The sequence below is a fragment of the Pollachius pollachius genome (genome assembly GCF_949987615.1).
Source record: "Pollachius pollachius genome assembly, chromosome: 3".
In the NCBI taxonomy this organism is placed as follows: Eukaryota; Metazoa; Chordata; class Actinopteri; order Gadiformes; family Gadidae; genus Pollachius; species Pollachius pollachius.
Window position 1 is genome coordinate 288,706 of NC_136936.1, and position 19,971 is coordinate 308,676.

General features: G+C 46.2%; 2 protein-coding genes across 3 annotated transcripts; both read right to left on the bottom strand.

The window, feature by feature from the left end:
• Positions 1-2,414: 2,414 nt before the first annotated feature.
• On the bottom strand, positions 2,415-9,273 carry mrpl28 (mitochondrial ribosomal protein L28). 2 transcript variants are annotated; one of them, XM_079732356.1, is made up of 6 exons: positions 9,146-9,273; positions 8,221-8,555; positions 7,194-7,346; positions 4,660-4,794; positions 4,319-4,405; positions 2,415-2,974 (listed from the first exon to the last, which is right to left on the bottom strand). In XM_079732356.1, exons 2-6 carry the CDS (start codon positions 8,503-8,505, stop codon positions 2,879-2,881), a joined length of 756 nt encoding a protein of 251 aa, XP_079588482.1. In that variant the 5' UTR covers positions 8,506-8,555; positions 9,146-9,273; the 3' UTR covers positions 2,415-2,878. The 2 variants fall into 2 exon arrangements, with proteins under 2 accessions (XP_079588482.1, XP_079588483.1); XM_079732357.1 differs by having other exon boundaries at positions 8,221-8,552; positions 9,146-9,172.
• Positions 9,274-10,648: 1,375 nt separating this feature from the next.
• Positions 10,649-18,594, bottom strand: LOC307072419 (uncharacterized protein; the record flags this gene model as incomplete). The annotated part of the gene is made up of 5 exons (XM_079731710.1): positions 10,649-10,871; positions 16,945-17,132; positions 17,229-17,479; positions 17,594-17,770; positions 17,937-18,594. 5 exons carry the CDS (start codon positions 18,592-18,594, stop codon positions 10,649-10,651), a joined length of 1,497 nt encoding a protein of 498 aa, XP_079587836.1.
• Between the last annotated feature and the right edge of the window lie 1,377 nt (positions 18,595-19,971).

Sequence of the window (19,971 nt, forward strand, 5' to 3'; positions counted from 1 at the left end):
GTTCGGGGAAGGGAGAGGTTAAGTTTAGGGCTAGAGGAAGGGAGAGGTTAAGGTCAGGGGAAGGGAGAGGTTAAGGTAAGGGCTAGAGGAAGGGAGAGGTTTAGGTTAGAGGAAGGGAGAGGTTAAGGTCAGTGCTAGAGGAAGGGAGAGGTTAAGGTTAGGGCTAGAGGAAGGGAGAGGTTAAGGTTAGGGCTAGAGGAAGGGAGAGGCTAAGGTCAGGGGAAGGGAGGGGTTAAGGTAAGGGCTAGAGAAAGGGAGAGGTTAAGGTCAGGGGAAGGGAGGGGTTAAGGTAAGGGCTAGAGTAAGGGAGAGGTTAAGGTTAGGGCTAGAGGAAGGGAGAGGTTAAGGTCAGAGGAAGGGAGAGGTTAAGGTTAGGGGAAGGGAGAGGCTAAGGTTAAGGTTAGGGGAAGGGAGAGGTTAAGGTCAGGGTTAGAGGAAGGGAGAGGTTAAGGTCAGGGTTAGGGGAAGGGAGCGGTTAAATTAGGGTTAGGGGAAAGGAGAGGTTAAGATTAAGGTTAGGGGAAGGGAGAGGTTAAGGTCAGGGCTAGAGGAAGGGAGAGTCTACGGTTAGGGCTATGGAAGGGAGAGGTTAAGGTAAGGGCTAGAGGAAGGGAGAGGTTAAGGTCAGGGTTCGGGGAAGGGAGAGGTTAAGGTCAGGGGAAAGGAGAGGTTAAGGTTAAGGCTAGGGGAAGTAAGACCCTCATCATTTCTCTGGGGATCAAGGTAGAAGCGTTCACGTCGCGATCCCTGTCAACTGATATCACCAATACTACTTGTGATTTCTACCAAACACTTTGAAGCCACGCCGAAAGACAAATGATGTCCAGAAGCCCAAAAAATGGCAGTAGCCAATAATCAGCCATAATCAGTGTGATATTCTCTGCCTTCTAGAAACTCACCTAACCCTAACCCTCGCATGACCACCCTCATTGAAAGACCACATGAGATACATGGAAGCGCATGCTTGCAAAAAACGGGACAATCGTTGAATCAACACCAAAGAGTGATGAAAACAGCATTGAGGTCCTAACCGCTGAGCTCAGAGGACTTACCCTCACCTCAGACTACAACCCACCTGCCACACCTTTCCTGATGCCAGCAATACCGTCATCTGGGAAACCAAGGACAGTGATTGGAGACTTCAACAGCCACAGCTCAGAATGGGGATACGCCGGAAACAACGAAGATGGAGATGCAGTGGAAGCATGGGCCGAAGTGAGGTTAACACACACACACACACACGCACACGCACACCTGAATACAAACACACAAACACAGCTCAAGAAAACAAACCGACTAGAACACATTTTGTGAAACATTGTTTTGACAGATGCCATGACAGCATTCATCTGTTGTTCCCTCAGGTCATGAGATCTGACCTCACTGTTACACTGACGTCTAACCTCAGCTAAACCTCATCGCAATAATGTCTTCCATTGTCCATCCGTCCATTTGTAATTCTGTCTGCTCCTCCCTCTCCCCCTGCTTCTCCTCTTCCTCCCGGCCCCCTGCTTCTCCTCCTCTTCCTCCTCCTCCTCCCACTCCTCTTCCTCCTCCTCCCACTCCTCCTCCTCCCTCTCCCCCTGCTTCTCCTCCTCTTCCTCCTGCTCCTCCCACTCCTCCTCTTCCTCCTCCTCCTCTTCCTGCTCCTCCAGAACAACCGTCTGAGGAAGCACGCCTTTGAGCTGAAGATGAACGAGGTCACGTACTTACATAATATACTTATGTTTTATGACATAAATATAAAAAATTGAAAATGTTTTTTTTGTTCCTGAAAATAAAGGGTTGTGGGAATTCCACAATGAGTTCATAGTAGATATATAGTACAACACATAGCAGTTCCTAGGTGTGGCGGGGTGTTGCTCTGTTACACCCCAAAATTTGGCCCACCCCTTCCTCCATCATGGGGTAATTCCAACATGGCCGCCAGTTCAGATTATGTATCATATATCAGTGTCCAAGTCCCCCTAGACTAACCCTCAACCTAACCCTAACCCTAGACTGGTGACCCCTAACCCTAACCCTAGACTGGGGACCCCTAACCCTAGACTGGGGACCCCTAACCCTAACCCTAGACTGGGGACCCCTAACCCTAACCCTAGACTGGGGACCCCTAACCCTAACCCTAGACTGGGGACTCCCCGTCAAACTGCCATTGCGTTCCCGTCCCTCAGTGTCACACCTCCAGCAGAGACCGCCCAGCAGACCCTGTGCTGGGGGGTCTCTGCTGGGGGGTCTGTGCTGGGGGGTCTCTGCTGGGCGGTCGCCCTACGAAACCCAGAAACTCCTCCAGTCCTAAGGACCTCCCCCTCCTAGACGTTGACATCATCTGTAATGCCCAACATATATTTACAATTAGTATGATTATGTATGGTTATTTGTAGTATATAAAGAAAAAATAATAGACCAAATAATGGTTTTATATTCTCTTTTTATTGTTCCAGGTAAATAGCTAAATGAAATAGCCAAAAGAGAAACGTTTTCTACAACGTGGTTGGGGGAACAGTGGCTCTCCTATCGGAGGAGGAAGAAAGCTCTGACAACGCAGCACGGAGCTTCTGGATAAAAACGTCAACACTGACTGGAAGAAATACACAAAACAAGGTCTTAAAAAAACAATATTTAATTGGTTGCACAGGCGACCACACTGATCCCAGGCTTTATTTACACAGATGGCGACGGTACAGGACAAAGTGAGGAGACGCCATCAGGACGAACCGCGTCCTCAGGGCCGGCTGGGAGCCAGGGGCCACCTGGAACCTGACTGGCCAACATAAGTCTGTATGCAGGTGTACGTGCGCGCTCACGCATACACACACACACACAAGTCCTTACTGTGTGTGTATGCACGTGCGCGCCCACGCGGCGGCTCCGGCGGTCACTTCTTCTCCACGAGCGTGGGCTCTGACAGCTTCTGGACGGTGAGCTCCTTCAGCAGCTGCTCCACGCAGCCTCTGAACTGGGGCTCGGGCTCCTGGGGGCCAGGGGAGGCACGTCAGAGGGGAGGAAACACTGCCCCGTGTGGAGGCAGACAGCATAACAACACAGGCTCTAACACTGCCCCGTGTGGAGGCAGACAGCATAACACAGACTCTAATACTGCCCCGTGTGGAGGCAGACAGCATAACAACACAGGCTCTAACACTGCCCCGTGTGGAGGCGAACAGCATAACAAGACAGGCTCTAACACTGCCCCGTGTGGAGGCAGACAGCATAACACAGACTCTAATACTGCCCCGTGTGGAGGCAGACAGCATAACAACACAGGCTCTAACACTGCCCCGTGTGGAGGCAGACAGCATAACAACACAGGCTCTAACACTGCCCCGTGTGGAGGCAGACAGCATAACACAGACTCTAATACTGCCCTGTGTGGAGGCAGACAGCATAACAACACAGGCTCTAACACTGCCCCGTGTGGAGGCAGACAGCATAACAACACAGGCTCTAACACTGCCCCGTGTGGAGGCAGACAGCATAACAACACAGGCTCTAACACTGCCCCGTGTGGGGGCAGACAGCATAACAACACAGGCTCTAATACTGCCCCGTGTGGAGGCGGACAGCATAACACAGGCTCTAACACTGCCCCGTGTGGAGGCAGAAAGCATTACAACACAGGCTCTAATACTGCCCCGTGTGGAGGCGGACAGCATTACAACACAGGCTCTAATACTGCCCTGTGTGGAGGCGGACAGCATAACAACACAGGCTCTAACACTGCCCCGTGTGGAGGCGGACAGTATAACAACACAGGCTCTAACACTGCCCCGTGTGGAGGCAGACAGCATAACAACACAGGCTCTAACACTGCCCCGTGTGGAGGCAGACAGCATAACAACACAGGCTCTAACACTGCCCCGTGTGGAGGCAGACAGCATGACAACACAGACGCTAATACTCCCCCGTGTGGAGGCAGACAGCATAACAACACAGGCTCTAACACTGCCCCGTGTGGAGGCAGACAGCATAACAACACAGACTCTAACACTGCCCCGTGTGGAGGCAGACAGCATAACAACACAGGCTCTAACACTGCCCCGTGTGGAGGCGGACAGCATTACAACACAGGCTCTAATACTGCCCCGTGTGGAGGCGAACAGCATAACAACACAGGCTCTAACACTGCCCCGTGTGGAGGCGGACAGCATAACAACACAGGCTACACAGTATTGAGCGATGTGCTTTTGCGTGTTGCTGTATAAATGCTGTATCTGTGGGCAGGAGGGCAGTACAGTGTGCAGGTTGGCCTGATACACCATACCACAGAGTGCAGCTTGGCAACACGCCGTTGTCAGTGTTCACCAGACGGGCTCACCTTGTGCTCCAGCTGTCTCTGCTTCTCCACAGCCTCCTCGAGGTTCAGACCCAGCCACTCTGCCTCCTCCTCAGGGACCTCAAACTGCTGCTCGCCACAGGGAACCACCAGAGCACATGTTGATGTTCACATCCAGAAACAAAGGTGTCATGCTAACAAAACACTGTATACAGATCCTTAATTCCCATCACTTGGCTGTGCTTTATACTGTGCTTTATACTATACTTACACAAGATGTGTTTCAACAGGACAATGTCAATGCTTGAGGGGAGGGTGTCCATGCCTCATGGCTGTGTTCCCTCTGACCAGTACACATTAGTGTGCAGCGGAGCCTCACACACCTTGTATTTGCTGTAGACCGTGGTCCTCTTCACGGGGTCCCCGGGGTAGAGCTCCGTCTCTCTGCGAGCCAGCCTCAGCAGCATGGCCCTCTTCAGGTCCATCCCCAGCTTGGAGTTCAGGTCTTCCTTTGAGGTCTGATGAGGTTCATACACAGTATAAAATACTCAAATACTACATCCTACAGAAATACTACAAATCAAATACTCAGACTGGCATCACAGGAATTGGCATTTTGTTTGCTAGTGTATTGGATTTTACAGCATCAGATCTTACACGATTATTTGTTTGTCTGTTTTGCCTGAATTTGTTGACGTTGAAAACAGGTACTGTTAGGGTTAGGGTTAGGGTTAGTTAGTAACTAGGGTTAGGGTTAGTTAGGAACTAGGGTTAGGGTTAGTTAGGAACTAGGGTTAGGGTTAGTTAGTAGGGATAGGGTTAGGGTTAGTTAGTAACTAGGGTTAGGGTTAGTTAGTAACTAGGGTTAGGGTTCGGGTTAGTTAGTAACTAGGTACTGCTAGTAAGAGCAGCAGTGGACCCATCACCTCGAGGGTTAAGGTTAGGGTTAGTTAGTAACTAGGGTTAGGGTTAGGGTTAGTTAGTAACTAGGGTTAGGGTTAGTTAGTAACTAGTAACTGCTAGTAAGAGCAGCATTGGACCCATCGCCTTGAGGGTTAGGGTTATTGCTAGGTTCTAGTAACTAGTTGGGGTTAGGGTTACTAACCCTTACTGCTTGTAAGAGCAGCAGTTGACCCATCGCATCAACGGGCTCCTCCGGGAGAGCCGCATTGTTTCCAGTTTCCCACCCCAGCGAGAGTTGTTCCGATACTGATACCAGTATTGTTTCCAGTTTCCCACCACAGCCAGAGTTGTTCTGATACCGATACCAGTATCGGAAAATATTCCTCCGATACTGCCTCAAATGCAGTATCGGCGAGTATGCAAGTCTATGTGCTGATCCGATACCATCACAGGACTATAGCTCCTTGACTACACAGGCAAAGAACATCACAAACATGTGCGGTGTAATGCTGCTAGGTTAACGGTGGGAGGTGGAAAGTCGGAATGGGAAACGAGTCATCTCCGACCTACGTGTCCTCAAGCTACCAAGTCGGAAAAACATGGATGCTATAAGAATTCACTGGACTACAAGAATTCAAATGTATTATTATAATTATAAATGTAAATGTGCAAATGTCTACATGTAAAAATACATTGTCGACAGTAAGTGAACCGATATTACTGTCATCGTAAGAGAACCCTTCAATAAGAAAAAGTGCTGTTAGTAGTTACGATGCTAGATGCTGTATCGGTATACACTCAGCGCTTACCTTGAGAATGTACAGATCAAAGCCGTAGGGTTAGTGCTTACTAGGGCTGCAACCAAGGATTATTTTAATAATCGATTAATCTGTCGATTATTTTTTCGATTAATCAATGAATCTGATAAAAAAAATGAAACATTTGTAATTGCCGCATCTTTATTCAAAAACTGAACATTACTTCAAATTCACAGTGCAGATTGAAGTGTAAAAACACCAGGTTATTGCTTCAACGTCCCGGAACTATTAAAAGTAATATTAAATGATAAAAAAATATATATATCTGGGATAAATAAAACAAAAAAAACATACAATGTATGATATTCATTTATATATATACAATATATAAGGGATGTCCATGGTTAACCAGTCAACCGATAAGATCTTTAACCGGTAAATAGGCCTACTAAGGGTTAAAAATAAATTAAATCATCTTAATTTCTCTCAGATGACAGGAGATCGTTAATTTTTATTGATATTGATACCATTTTCGAGACTCCTTGAAATAGAGCTTGTATTATTGCTTTGATTGCTGATAAGATGATCATAGTTCAAGATAGGATGTTAAACAGGTCATAATTCCATCTTTACTGTCTATTTTATATTTTTGGGAAAACAGGTTTTCGCCGAAATCTCAAATTTCTTTTTTTTTGTGTTGCATTTGAACACATCAATCGTATTACTGAGCAGACCTGAACACATCACATTTGACACTGTTTGCAACTTTTTTTAAGCTAACTAGCTCTATATCCTGCCGATTTTAACATGGATTTAAAAACTGGATTACTATTTTAAACTGACGGGACTTTCTACACCGTCCGGTTGTGTGATTACTACCGCTGCTTTGAATGACTGTTGATGCACGTGGTGCCGGCTCGAGGCCGTCTGCACACCGACTGCAGCAGCAGCAGCTGACCGAGTTTACGGTTGGACTAGACAGAGTGAGTTGAAGGAGATTTTTTAACCCAAAGACAGTGAAGGTACAACACTTTTATATAGGCCTACAGTCCAGTGTTAAGATATGGCCAAAATACAAGCTGTGGTCGCTCACACTAAAGCTTGCTGTGGGCGTGCATGAACCATGAACCAACCGATTCGTTGTTGCAGCCCTAGAGCTTACCTTGAGAATGTACAGATCAAAGCCGTAGGGCTAGGGTTAGCGCTTACCTTGAGAATGTACAGATCAAAGCCGTAGGGCTAGGGTTAGTGCTTACCTTGAGAATGTACAGATCAAAGCCGTAGGCGGCGTCGATGAGGTCCAGGGTGCGCGGGGTGACGGTGATGGTGAACTTGTGGTCCAGTATCTCGCTGTATAGCTCCCTCTTCAGCAGCTGCGGTTTCCACAGCTTCTTCACACGGTTAGACATCTTGGGAAGGACAAAGGAGGAGTGTCAAAAGGATGTGAAAAATGAGGGCGAGTTGCTGCTATTCATGAAAATAATAACTTTTAAAAACTAAAATAACTTTGAGTTTATCTAAATAAAAACAATTTACCTGAAGGTTTGATTCCCTAACCCTTAAAGGGTAATTCCAGTGTAAAGTGGATTTGGGATATGTTTTGTATGATAACGAGTTGAAACGTTCGTTTTGGAGCACAAAAAACGCATATAGACGCTTTTTCTTCAACTGGCTGTTTTTAGCCGATTCAGATTGTTTATTAAAAGGACATTTTATACACACAATACCATCAGTAGATCACCCGTTTTCGCCATCTTGTTTTTAAGACTCGATAGGTAGATTGACGAACACAGAGATTGTGACTTCCGTCAGCAACACGCGAGCTCTGTGTTCGCCAATCTACTTAACGAGACTTAAAAACAAAACGGCGTCGACGGGTGAACTACCGATGGTATTGTGTGTATAAAATGTCCTTTTTAATAAACAATCTGTACACTTACAAAGTTATCAATGCCTCGTTTTATATGTTAAGACCCTTATTATACTACCAAAGAAGTGTTGGGCTACTTTTAGGCTTTTAAGTGATTTAAAATAGCGATTTAGTTTTTACCATAACCAGTGCCCCCATCGTTGCAAGTTTATAGCGTTTTGATAGAATCGGCTGAAAACAGCCAACTGAAGAAAGCGTCTATATGCGTTTTTTGTGCTCCAAAACGAACGTTTTAACTCATTATCGTGCAAAACATACCCCAAATCCATTTTACACCGGAATTACCCTTTAAAAAGAAACATTTACGTTAACTGATTCAAATGACTTGAATAAAGTAATTAGTAGCTGCTCACTTTGTCATTGTTGGCGTATCTGAAGCCTGAGATCCAGCCCTCGCCTCCCCACAGGCCGTCCTGGGACTGCGGCGGGTAGTAGATGGGGATGGGGACGTCCTGGACCCGTTCTTTGAGCCCCGTGGTGGGGTTGGCTCTGTACTTGACCCCCAGGGGCCTCCAGTGGACCGGAGTGGGCTCCCGGGGCTCAAGGGCCCGGAGGTAGTGCTGGGGCAGGCGGGCGTGGATGCCCTGCTTCAGCTTCATGGCGTCCCACAGCTTGGGAGCATACTTGTGGAGCGGCATGGCTCTGCGTCAGGCCTTAGACCCTAACCCTAACTGCTCAGGACTACCTGCTGAGAAGGGTCACAGTAAAGTTAAAACTAACGTTAAGCCAAGACGTGCCATCGTCTTCCTTTATTTCACTGTCATGATGTGCTACTCAATGCTGCTCAACCAAAACATATTCCAATGCAACCGACATTCTCATGAACGTATAATAAACATCGGAAGAAAGCTTGAAAGGGTTTCATTCAGGGAAACATTATATATTCAGTCTTTGTTTAAGAGGTGGAAGACTTACACCAAAATACATAACAATTGATATGGATTTAATCAATATGATTGAACAACTTAACTATGGAAAACTGCTCGCAAACAATAATGATAACACTATAATAATAATAATAATAATAATAATAATAATAATAATAATAATACATATTGAATTTATGCTGCAGGTCAACAGCTTGGTTCTCTTGCTGTCAAGCAGTAGCGAATAATCCTCGTAGGTTAAAGGATATTAAACATTTTATGTGGCTCTATGATGGACAGCAACGGACAGAGCATACCATCGAGGAAGCACATTGATCACCATTCATGTCATAGACTAAAAAGATTCAAAATCATCATAGATTTCATAACATCAACGTTTTTGCATGATTACCTTACAACCAAGGACACACAGCCTCCCGCACACATGGAACACTTCCGTATTTATCAAACCAGCCCACCGAAGCAAGCTATGCGATGATTGGCTGAGCTGAAATTCTTGCTGATGATTGGCCGCTGAAGCGGTCGTCTTTAGTGTTTCCGGGCCAAGTCGAGTTCGCGCATGGGCGTTGGAAAGTATAGGTGTGTGATCATTAAAAGTTTACGATCCCATCGCTTTTCAATAATTAAACAACTATTGTTTAGATTTCAGTTTGCTTACACCTCATTCACCCTGACTTACATAGTCCCCATGTAATACGCTTCAGCCAGATTGGGCGGGAAATCTGGCCCAATATGGCAACACTGATAGCGATGCCGCAGTGGGATGATGTTGACTTATTTCCACCAATAATAAATGGTAAACATAAGAGAGAAATGATAATGGAAAAGGTGGCATCCCGCCCGAAAGGTGGAATTGAACCACTCTGCCGCTAAGCAGCTACAGGTTTGAAGCCTGCACCCCGGACCACCGAGGGTCATCCGGGCATAGAAGGCAGACGTCTGACTTCCATTTATACATCATCTGTGGTAGTGATGTCCCTCTTATGGTGCTAACTGGTTCCCGGTCTGTTTTACACACCTTGGCTAGAATAAATGTAAATCGTAAAATCCCCTTAGAAAACATTGACGGTGAATATCCGGTATAGATGTTTCGATGACTTCATAACACAAGTGCGAGAAATAGCAAGGATACTCGGGAACATGCAAATTAGCTTGATGTCTATTGGCCATCTGAGAACAAAAAGAGGCGTCAGATACCTGAGTCATAGGTAGACCTTTGACTGGTGTCATATTAATATTAACATATTTTTGATCAAGGTGCATTTACCCCTGTATTGTATCGTCGGAGCCTTCTTGATGTAATTTTTTATCTTTCAGAAATTTCCCAAATCTGAATCATAATTGTACAATTATGTTTGGCTTATTTGACAGTCATGCATTTGCTTTTGCCATGATGTTAAAAAAATTGTAAAATAATTACATGATTGTTGGCAATCAACTTTAGTATTGGGTATTCTTGGTTGATGCTGGTATACAGAATATACGTTATAGTATTAAAGTACAGTAGTATAGCAGTACACATTAAGAGAGAATGAGAGACAATTAATTTTATTTCCTTTAATATATAAATGCAAACAAATAGAATCTCTAAACTATACACAAAATATGCATACTTTATTAAAGCCTAAACACATCCTAGCCCCATCATGACCCTAAGCCTGCACCAGTAAATTCCCCAGTGGTGTAATAGGAAAGACACTGGGCCCTCAGGCAGAGGTTGTTGGTTTGAGTCCAGTCTAAAGCGTAACCCTAAGGCTCAGGGATTAGAAAAATTCTCTGCTATAGCATACCTACGACCCTATTCTTCAGTTAATATGTTTACTGTTATGTTCAATCACTATTCGACTAGAGAGACGTTCTCGATGAGCTCTTCTTCCTCCAGTGGGGGGCGCTGTCACAGTTCTTCTCTTGGAGAGCAGCACATCTTCTCCTGACAGGCCGCCCCACAGGCCAGCCCACAGGCCCTGTTTGGGGGCCCCGGGGGAGCGCTGCCGTGGGCCCTGTCGGCAGGAGCAGAGCCCAGGGCCGGAGGGGGGGGGAACTCTGGCTGGATGGTGCAGCAGCTGATCCCGAAGCCCTGAAAGACCTTGGTGACGGCTGCTATCAGATCACCACACCTGAAAGAACACTGAGTTTATATATACCTGAAAGATCAATGAGCTTATATATACCTGGTAGAACACTGAGTTTATATATACCTGAAAGAACACTGAGTTTATATATTCCTGGTAGAACACTGAGTTTATATATACCTGAAAGAACACTGAGTTTATATATACCTGAAAGAACACTGAGTTTATATATACCTGGTAGAACACTGAATTTATATATACCTGAAAGAACACTGAGTTTAAATATACCTGGTAGAACACTGAGTTTATATATACCTGAAAGAACAATGAGTTTATAAATACCTGGTAGAACACTGAGTTTATACATACCTGAAAGAACACTGAGTTTATATAGCTGGTAGAACACTGAGTTTATATATACCTGGTAGAACACTGAGTTTATATATAGTTGGTAGAACACTGAGTTTATATAGCTGGTAGAACACTAAGTTTATATATACCTGAAAGAACACTGAGTTTATATATACCTGAAAGAACACAGATGCTCCAGAAAGTACAGAGAAGAGACCCGCCAGGCGGACTCGTAGAGCTAACGCTATCGTTAGCAGCGACTCCGTCAAGGCAATTCTGTCGGCAGCACCACCTGCGAGGCAGAGTGCTGTCAGTAGCCTGCCTCGCAAGTCCTTTTCGGGGGTAAAAACGCTAGTCATAGGCGACTCTGTTACACGTAAAGTTAGACTACACTCGCCAGCAAAAATGATTTGCCTACCCGGGGCCAGGGCTCCCGACATTGAAGCTAATCTTAGGGTGCTGGCAAACACCGACACTACTTTCGACAACATTGTAGTTCATGTCGGCACCAACGATGCTAGGACGAGACAAACTGAGGTCACAAAAAGTAACATAGCTAGGCTTTGTGACTTCGCCAGAAAGATGTGTCGGCATCGATTAATCCTCTCTGGCCCTCTACCCGATAAGGGTAATGATGAGCGCTATAGTAGATTACTGTCTCTAAATCGCTGGCTGGCACGATTTAGTTCGGAGCAGGGCTTTGGTTTCATTGATAACTGGCCCTCTTTGTGGGGCCGCCCTGGTGTGCTCATGAGAGACGGCCTACACCCTACTGGGTTAGGCGCCTCAATTATGTCAAAAAACATAGACAGATGTCTTATCCAGGCGTGACTCATCCAATAACAGCACGCTGGGTTGCAGGAGCTTAGCAAACCTGCTAGCAACAGGTTAGCTGATCCAGTTTATCAGGAAGGTGTATTTATTGCGCCAATCTTATCAGAGTTGAGTGTTAACCAGACTCCCTCTGAAAATAACGCTGTTCCTATATGTACGGTGGTGCGGCCTCGCACTGTCTTGAGGTGTAAAACCCGCAGGCAAGGGCCGCGACCAGTATGTCGAAATCGCACCATCCCCTTGATCGCTTCAGAGCTGAGTGTTAATCGGACTCCCTCTGAAAATAATAAAATGGAAGCACTCAGAATAGGGTTCATGAATATAAGGTCGCTTTCATCTAAGGCGCTCTTGGTCCATGATCTAATTGTTGATAATAAGATCGACATACTGGGCCTTTGTGAAACCTGGTTAAAACCAGATGAGTTTCTAGCCCTAAACGAAGCTACTCCCCCCAATTACGTCAGCGCTCAAGTATCTAGAGAAATTAAGAAAGGTGGTGGAGTAGCCCTGATATCTAATTCTAAGCTTAACTTAAAGCCAAAGAATAGATATACATTCAGATCCTTTGAGGTGCTTGCGTTCTGCTCCTCAGCTCCCCGACAAGCGAAACGAGTTCCAGACTCTTTCGTTTCAGCTATAGTATACCGTCCCCCAGGACCGTATTCACTTTTTGTTGATGCGTTTTCTGACTTTGCAGCTGATCTGGCTACATATTCAGACAATATTTTGCTCATTGGGGATTTCAACATTCATGTGAATAACCCATCTGATGCCCTCGCAAGGGCTTTTCTGTCCATTACAGATACGCTTGGCTTCAAACAGCTCGTCCAGCACCCAACCCACATCGGTGGAAACACGCTGGACCTCGTTTTGACCCGCGGTGTAGACATCTCACAGCTAGTGGTCTCTCCCTACACCTCAGCTTTATCAGACCATTATTTGCTCACTTTCCAGGTGGTGGTACCCTGCACCTGCAACGATCAGCAGGCTACTTTCAGCTGTCGCCGCATCACACCTGCAACCATTACAGCGATGGCAGATAAGTTACCCCGTTCACTTGCTCCTCTTTGTAACTATAGGGGTTCTGTGGACTGCCTTACTGATGACCTCAACGCTGCCCTGTCTGCTGCCATTGATTCAGTTGCCCCGCTCGTAATTAAAAAACGATCATTGAAAAAACCAGCTCCCTGGTTTAATGCAGAAACGCGCACTATGAAGCGAAGCTGCAGAATCCTTGAACGCAAATGGCGCTCGACTAAACTTGAGGTCTTTCATCTTGAATGGCACAACAGTCTGCTCACCTATAAGGGTGCGCTGACTACTGCCAGGAACGCCTACTTTTCCCGTATCATCAACTTGAATAGAAACAATCCCAAGTTTCTTTTTGACACGGTGAAGAGTCTGACTCAGAATCAGACTGAGACAGTAAGTTCTTCCATCATGGCAGGTGAATTCATGGATTTCTTTGTGAATAAGATTCAATCGATAAGAGAGGAAATTGATGCTTGCCGTACAGCTTGTCCTACACATCCTGTGGGGCAGGATGGGGTCCTGCCTATTAGGATGGGGAATTCTGACGCAACTTTCTTGGAGTTCAAGGCAATTCCTCTGGTGGAACTTGAAAAGGTGATAAAGGCATCGAAACCAACAACTTGTATGTTGGATCCTCTCCCTTCCAAGGTTCTTAAAGAACTTCTTCCAACTGTGGGGCCTACTATCCTCTCGCTTATGAATCTTTCGCTTTCAACAGGAATTGTTCCCTCCAATTGCAAGGCTGCGGTGATAAAACCGCTACTCAAAAAGCCTGGCCTAGACCCTGACTTAGTCAGGAACTATCGGCCTATATCGAACCTGACCTTCCTGTCCAAGGTACAGGAAAGGATTGTAGCAAAGCAAATCGTCGATTATCTGACGAGGAACAATCTCTTCGAACCTTTCCAGTCAGGGTTCAGGAATTTCCACTCAACTGAAACTGCTGTTACAAGAGTTGTAAATGACATCCTTCTTGCCTTGGATAAAAACACAAGCTCAATGCTTGTGCTGCTGGACCTGAGTGCTGCGTTCGACACGATCGACCATAGCATTCTTCTTCACCGTCTTGAGCACTATGTTGGTTTCGGGGGTACGGCTCTTGGTTGGCTTGAATCGTACCTCACAGATAGAACCCAATTTGTGCTCCATGAGGGTTCAGAATCAAAACACTGCAAACTACGCTTTGGCTTACCACAAGGGTCGGTCCTTGGCCCATTACTTTTTGCAATTTATATGCTTCCCTTGGGCGACGTTATCCGCAGCTTCGGAATTAGTTTCCACTGCTACGCGGATGACACCCAGCTCTTCATTCCAGTGGATTCAGGGAACTCGCCCCAGATCCAGAGGGTTGAGTCCTGTCTAGCTGCGGTGAGGGGCTGGATGTCACAAAACTTCCTCCAGCTTAACACTGGGAAGACAGAGCTGATAATTATCGGCTCGAAGCGGGACCGGAGAGAGTTTGAGGATGTCTCACTGTGGTTGGATGGACTCGCCATCCTACAGAGTGCATCAGTCAAGAATCTTGGGGTCCTGTTCGACCCTCAACTGTGCTTCAACCAACATGTTAGAAGCATAACTAGAATTGCCTTTTTTCATCTGAGAAACATTGCAAGAATCAGACCAATGTTATCTGCAGCGGATGCAGAGACACTGATTCATGCATTTGTTTCATCAAGACTGGATTATTGCAATGCACTGTTCTCGGGACTACCAAAATCTACCACAAAAAGTCTACAGCTTGTACAGAATGCTGCAGCTAGACTGCTGACCAGAACGAGAAGGTTTGATCATATCACACCTATTCTCGCCTCTCTGCACTAACCCTAACCGCAATAACTTTCAGATCGGACTTTAAGGTGCTACTGCTAACCTATAAACCCGTGCATGGATCTTCTCCATCCTACCTGAAGGACCTGATCATTCCTTATAGTCCTTCTCGGTCCCTCCGGTCTTCGGGAGCTGGCCTTCTTTCACTGCCGAAGGTTAAAAAGAAATCGGCCGGACAGAGAGCGTTTGCCTATCGAGCCCCCTTCCTATGGAATAGGCTGCCACAAGTGATCAGGGAAGCTGACTCTGTGGAGCTATTCAAAGGAAAGCTCAAAACGCACCTCTACGATCTTGCATTTGGAACATAGGATTGTGAAAACGATTGTGAAAATGCGAAGTGAAGACCACTCTGGTTGTTTGTGTTGTTAATGCAGTATACATTCCCGCTATGTACTGTTCCGTTCTAATTCACTATTCTGTCTGTTCTAGCGTGTTGCGGTGACTGGACTGGATGCCTGGACTCTCCTCATGGTCAACCGGCCAGCACCACATCACCAATTTTGTGCATGTATTTACCTGTATGTCAATTATGGCACCCATTGCACTCCTGACCATCCCTGGAAGAAGGATCCCCCACTATGCGTTTCTTCTCAAGATTTCTTCCTTGGTAATTTCAAGGGAGTTTTTTCTTGCCCTTGTGGGGGCTTGGGTAAAGGGGGGTGTCATAAATATTTGACTTGTTAAGCCCTTTGAGACTGTAATGGTGATTAAGGGCTATACAAATAAAATTGAATTGAATTGAATTGAATTGAATTGAATTGAACACTGACTTTATATATACCTGAAAGAACACTGACTTTATAAATACCTGAAATTACACTGAGTTTATATATAGCTGGTAGAACACTGAGTTTATATAGCTGGTAGAACACTGAGTTTATATATACCTGAAAGAACACTGAGTTTATATAGCTGGTAGAACACTGAGTTTATATATACCTGAAAGAACACTGAGTTTATATATACCTGGTAGAACACTGAGTTTATATAGCTGGTAGAACACTGAGTTTATATAGCTGGTAGAACACTGAGTTTATATATACCTGAAAGAACACTGAGTTTATATATACCTGGTAGAACACTGAGTTTATATATACCTGGTAGAACACTGAGTTTATATATACCTGAAAGAACACTGAGTTTATATATACCTGGTAGAACACTGAGTTTATATATACCTGAAAGAACACTGAGTTTATATAGCTGGTAGAACACTGAGTTTATATATACCTGGTAGAACACTGAGTTTATATAGCTGGTAGAACATGTAGTTTATATACCTGAAAGAACACTGAGTTTATATACCTGAAAGAACACTGAGTTTATATATACCTGGTAGAACACTGAATTTATATAAACCTGAAAGAACACTGAGTTTATATATACCTGGTAGAACACTGAGTTTATATATACCTGGTAGAACACTGAGTTTATATATACCTGAAAGAACACTGAGTTTATATAGCTGGTAGAACACTGAGTTTATATATACCTGGTAGAACACTGAGTTTATATATACCTGAAAGAACACTGAGTTTATATATACCTGGTAGAACACTGAGTTTATATATACCTGGTAGAACACTGAGTTTATATGTACCTGAAAGAACACTGAGTTTGTATATACCTGGTAGAACACTGAGTTTATATATACCTGAAAGAACACTGAGTTTATATAGCTGGTAGAACACTGAGTTTATACATACCTGGTAGAACACTGAGTTCATATAGCTGGTAGAACATGTAGTTTATATACCTCAAAGAAAACTGAGTTTATATATACCTGAAAGAACACTAAGTTTATATATACCTGGTAGAACACTGAGTTTATATACCTGGTAGAACACTGAGTTTATATATACCTTGTAGAACATGTAGTTTATATACCTGGTAGAACACTGAGTTTATATATACCTTGTAGAACATGTAGTTTATATACCTGGTAGAACACTGAGTTTATATATACCGGGTAGAACACTGAGTTTATATATACCTTGTAGAACATGTACTTTATATATACCTGGTAGTTCGGTGTCATTTTATTCTAATCAGGGACGCAGCGTGGCGGGCTCACCGGTGTTTCTGGAAGCCATCTTGGCACCGTACGTGCACGGACGCCACGCTTCGCGTTTCTGTCAGCTGCCATACATGGAAGTCGTGCAGAGACTGGACTCCCGGGACACGGGAGATCTCCCCCTTGAGATCTGACATGGACACGCTGGCCGGACTAGCCTGCAGCAGCAGCAGGCCGTATCGGTACACCTGGTGTAGGGAGGGTGATTGACCGCGCTTTGGATTTACGACATTTATCGTATTTATTTTGACCAAACTATAAAACGAGCGAGTGGCTCCTCTGACCTGTGGCCCGGCGCCGACCAGCAGCACGGCGATGGCCAGCATGGAGAAAGCCACGTCCAGATGGACCAGGGAGGTGCAGCTCAGAGACGCGGGAGCGCACTGTGGGGCGGCCAGCATCAGAAGCAGCCCCTGGACCACCGCCAGAACCGCGGGGAACAGCGCGGGGAACGCCGCTGCCGCCCGGAGACGCCCATATCCCCCCCCGTCAGGGTGCCCGTCAGACCGGCTGCTCGGCACTCGGTCCTCAGAGGCTGCAGAATGACAAACAAACAGCAGCCATCAGGACCCGCCTCAAGCCGCCCGCTGTGAGGGGAACAGGACGTGATCGTCTAGGACACGTCCCACACCGGATGGGGGTTCTTTACCCGGCCCGGGGGGTCCTCCGGGGACCAGTGTACCCAGGTCCTGACGGGGCTCCCTGGCATCGGGCTCCAGAGCAGCGAGAGCGCCAGGGTTGGAGAAGACGAGCGCGTCGGCCCAGTGGGAGGCGGCTCGGCCGGCCTCGGCCCCGCCACGCCCTGGCTCTCCTCCTCCTGTCTCCGCTGCTCCAGGGGTCAGAGCAGAGGAGTGGAGACAAACAGGAAGAGGTATGTGATAGATCTCCCAGCTGCATCAACACCACACCGGCCTCCCACTGAGGACGCTATCATCCTATCACAGGCTGAGTCACCACATGTAGAAGCTGCTTCATGGAGGATGGGAGGTTACCCCGTCCGATGGCTCCGTGGTCCGGTCCGCCACCCGGCAGACGGGCCCAGGTCAGGCCCAGCACCAGGGCGTTGTGGAGGACGCTGAGCACCCCCACCACCGTGGACACCAGCGGGAAGCGCTTCTCCGTGGGCTCCATGATCTGAGGGAGCACCTCCAGGAAGTAGGTCCCGCACAGAGTGGCCAGGCAGAGCGCTGAGGAGAACACCTCCACACTCTGGGTCCTCATCGCTGGGTAGGACAGCCCGGAGCCGGGGGGGGGCGGGCCCAAGCCGCCCTCGGGACGTCGACCCGAATCAGCCTTCAGATCAGGGGTCGGAGGTCGGGGAGAGGAGGAAGGAGGTGAGGTAGGAGGTGAGGTAGGAGGTGACATAGAAGGTGAGGTAGGAGGTGACGTAGGAGGTGACGTAGGAGGTGAGGTAGGAGGTGAGGTAGGGGGGGATGTAGGAGCGGACTCCGTGGTGCCGTCGCCCGCTCTGTGCCGGGCGTGGAGGAAGACGGACATGTGCATGAAGAGGTAGAGCGTGTGGAAGCCGTCCGTCATGGTGATCAGAGACCTGCAGACGTTGCTGATGACGAGCTGAGCCAGCAGCAGACCCAGGGTCTGCAGCCACAGCCAGCACCGCAGCGCCCTCAGCCTCCCTGCGGACATAGCCATGCCTGACGGGGAGACACAGGACTTTATTATCACTTGGAAACAAGGTACAACTAAAGGTGAAGAAGCGTGCTGGATCGGGTTCATGGTGTATTCCCAAAATGGGTGGATTCCTCCTACATACACTGGCCAATCACAACACCCCCTTCCCTCTGTCCCCCTCCCCAGTTCCACACTAACTGAATGTCTTCCTCCTCTGGATTCTCAGCCGATTACAACATATATAATGGACATCTTATACATTACAGTTATATCAGATGTAGGGCAGTGAGGTACTCTTTGATTGTAATCCACTCGTCAGCTTATCATTTCAACTAATATAAAGCAGACATGATAAACCACATGTGCTTCAGATGAACGTCGGAAAGTCTGCCAACCATCAATGTGTGACAAACACAATCTTGAGTAAAGTAGCAAAGTGTAATCAAAGAAAACAAATCCCTATCAACATATAAGGGTTAACATGAAAATGTGGCATGCATGAGCACAATGACAAGAGAGAGAGGCAGAGACAGAGAGAGAGACACAGAGACAGAGACAAAGAGAGAGACAGAGAGAGAGACAGAGGGAGAGAGAGAGAGACCGAGACAGACATATAGAGAGAAAGTGAGAGAGAGAGAGAGAGAAAGAGAGAGAGAGAGAGAGAGAGAGACGGAGACATACAGAGAGAGAAAGAGAGAGAGACAGACAGACAGACCGACAGACAGACAGACAGACAGACAGAGAGACAGACAGACAAAGAAATTGACACAATATTAAAGACCAAATATTTTGAATATATAGAAAATATATGTAAGTCTGGTAAATTTATTGTAATGTCTAAATCTAATTGTTTGCAATTGTAATGCAACTAGAGCTACTAATACTACTACTACTACTACTACTACTACTACTACTACTACTACTACTACTAACAATAATAATAATAATAATAATAATAACAATATAATACTAATGCTAACGTCAATACATGATCTTGGATTTAAAATGGCATGAAACACTTGTTTGAACACTTATTTGTGTTCAAACAAGACTTCAAACACTCGTTTGAACACAAATTGAGTCAAGTAAGGACCTTGTCACAGAATGCTAATTGCTTTAATTCTAAAGCCTGTTCCTCAACTCTTCCAGCGCCGCCTGATAGAGCATAAGTTGGTCTTACCTCAGTCAAGGTCTTCTGTATCACACACCAACCCGCATGTCAGTTCATATGTGAGGGGCTGCTGTGCCTCTTTCCCTCCCCCTCTCTCTCTTCCTCCCTCTCTCCCTCCTAAGCCTTCCTCTCACCCAGCCACGGTCATGTGAGGCAGCTGAAGGAATCGTCTTCACTAACTTAACTCTTAGATCTACTGAGGAGAACAGTCGCTTCAGAAGGTAAAC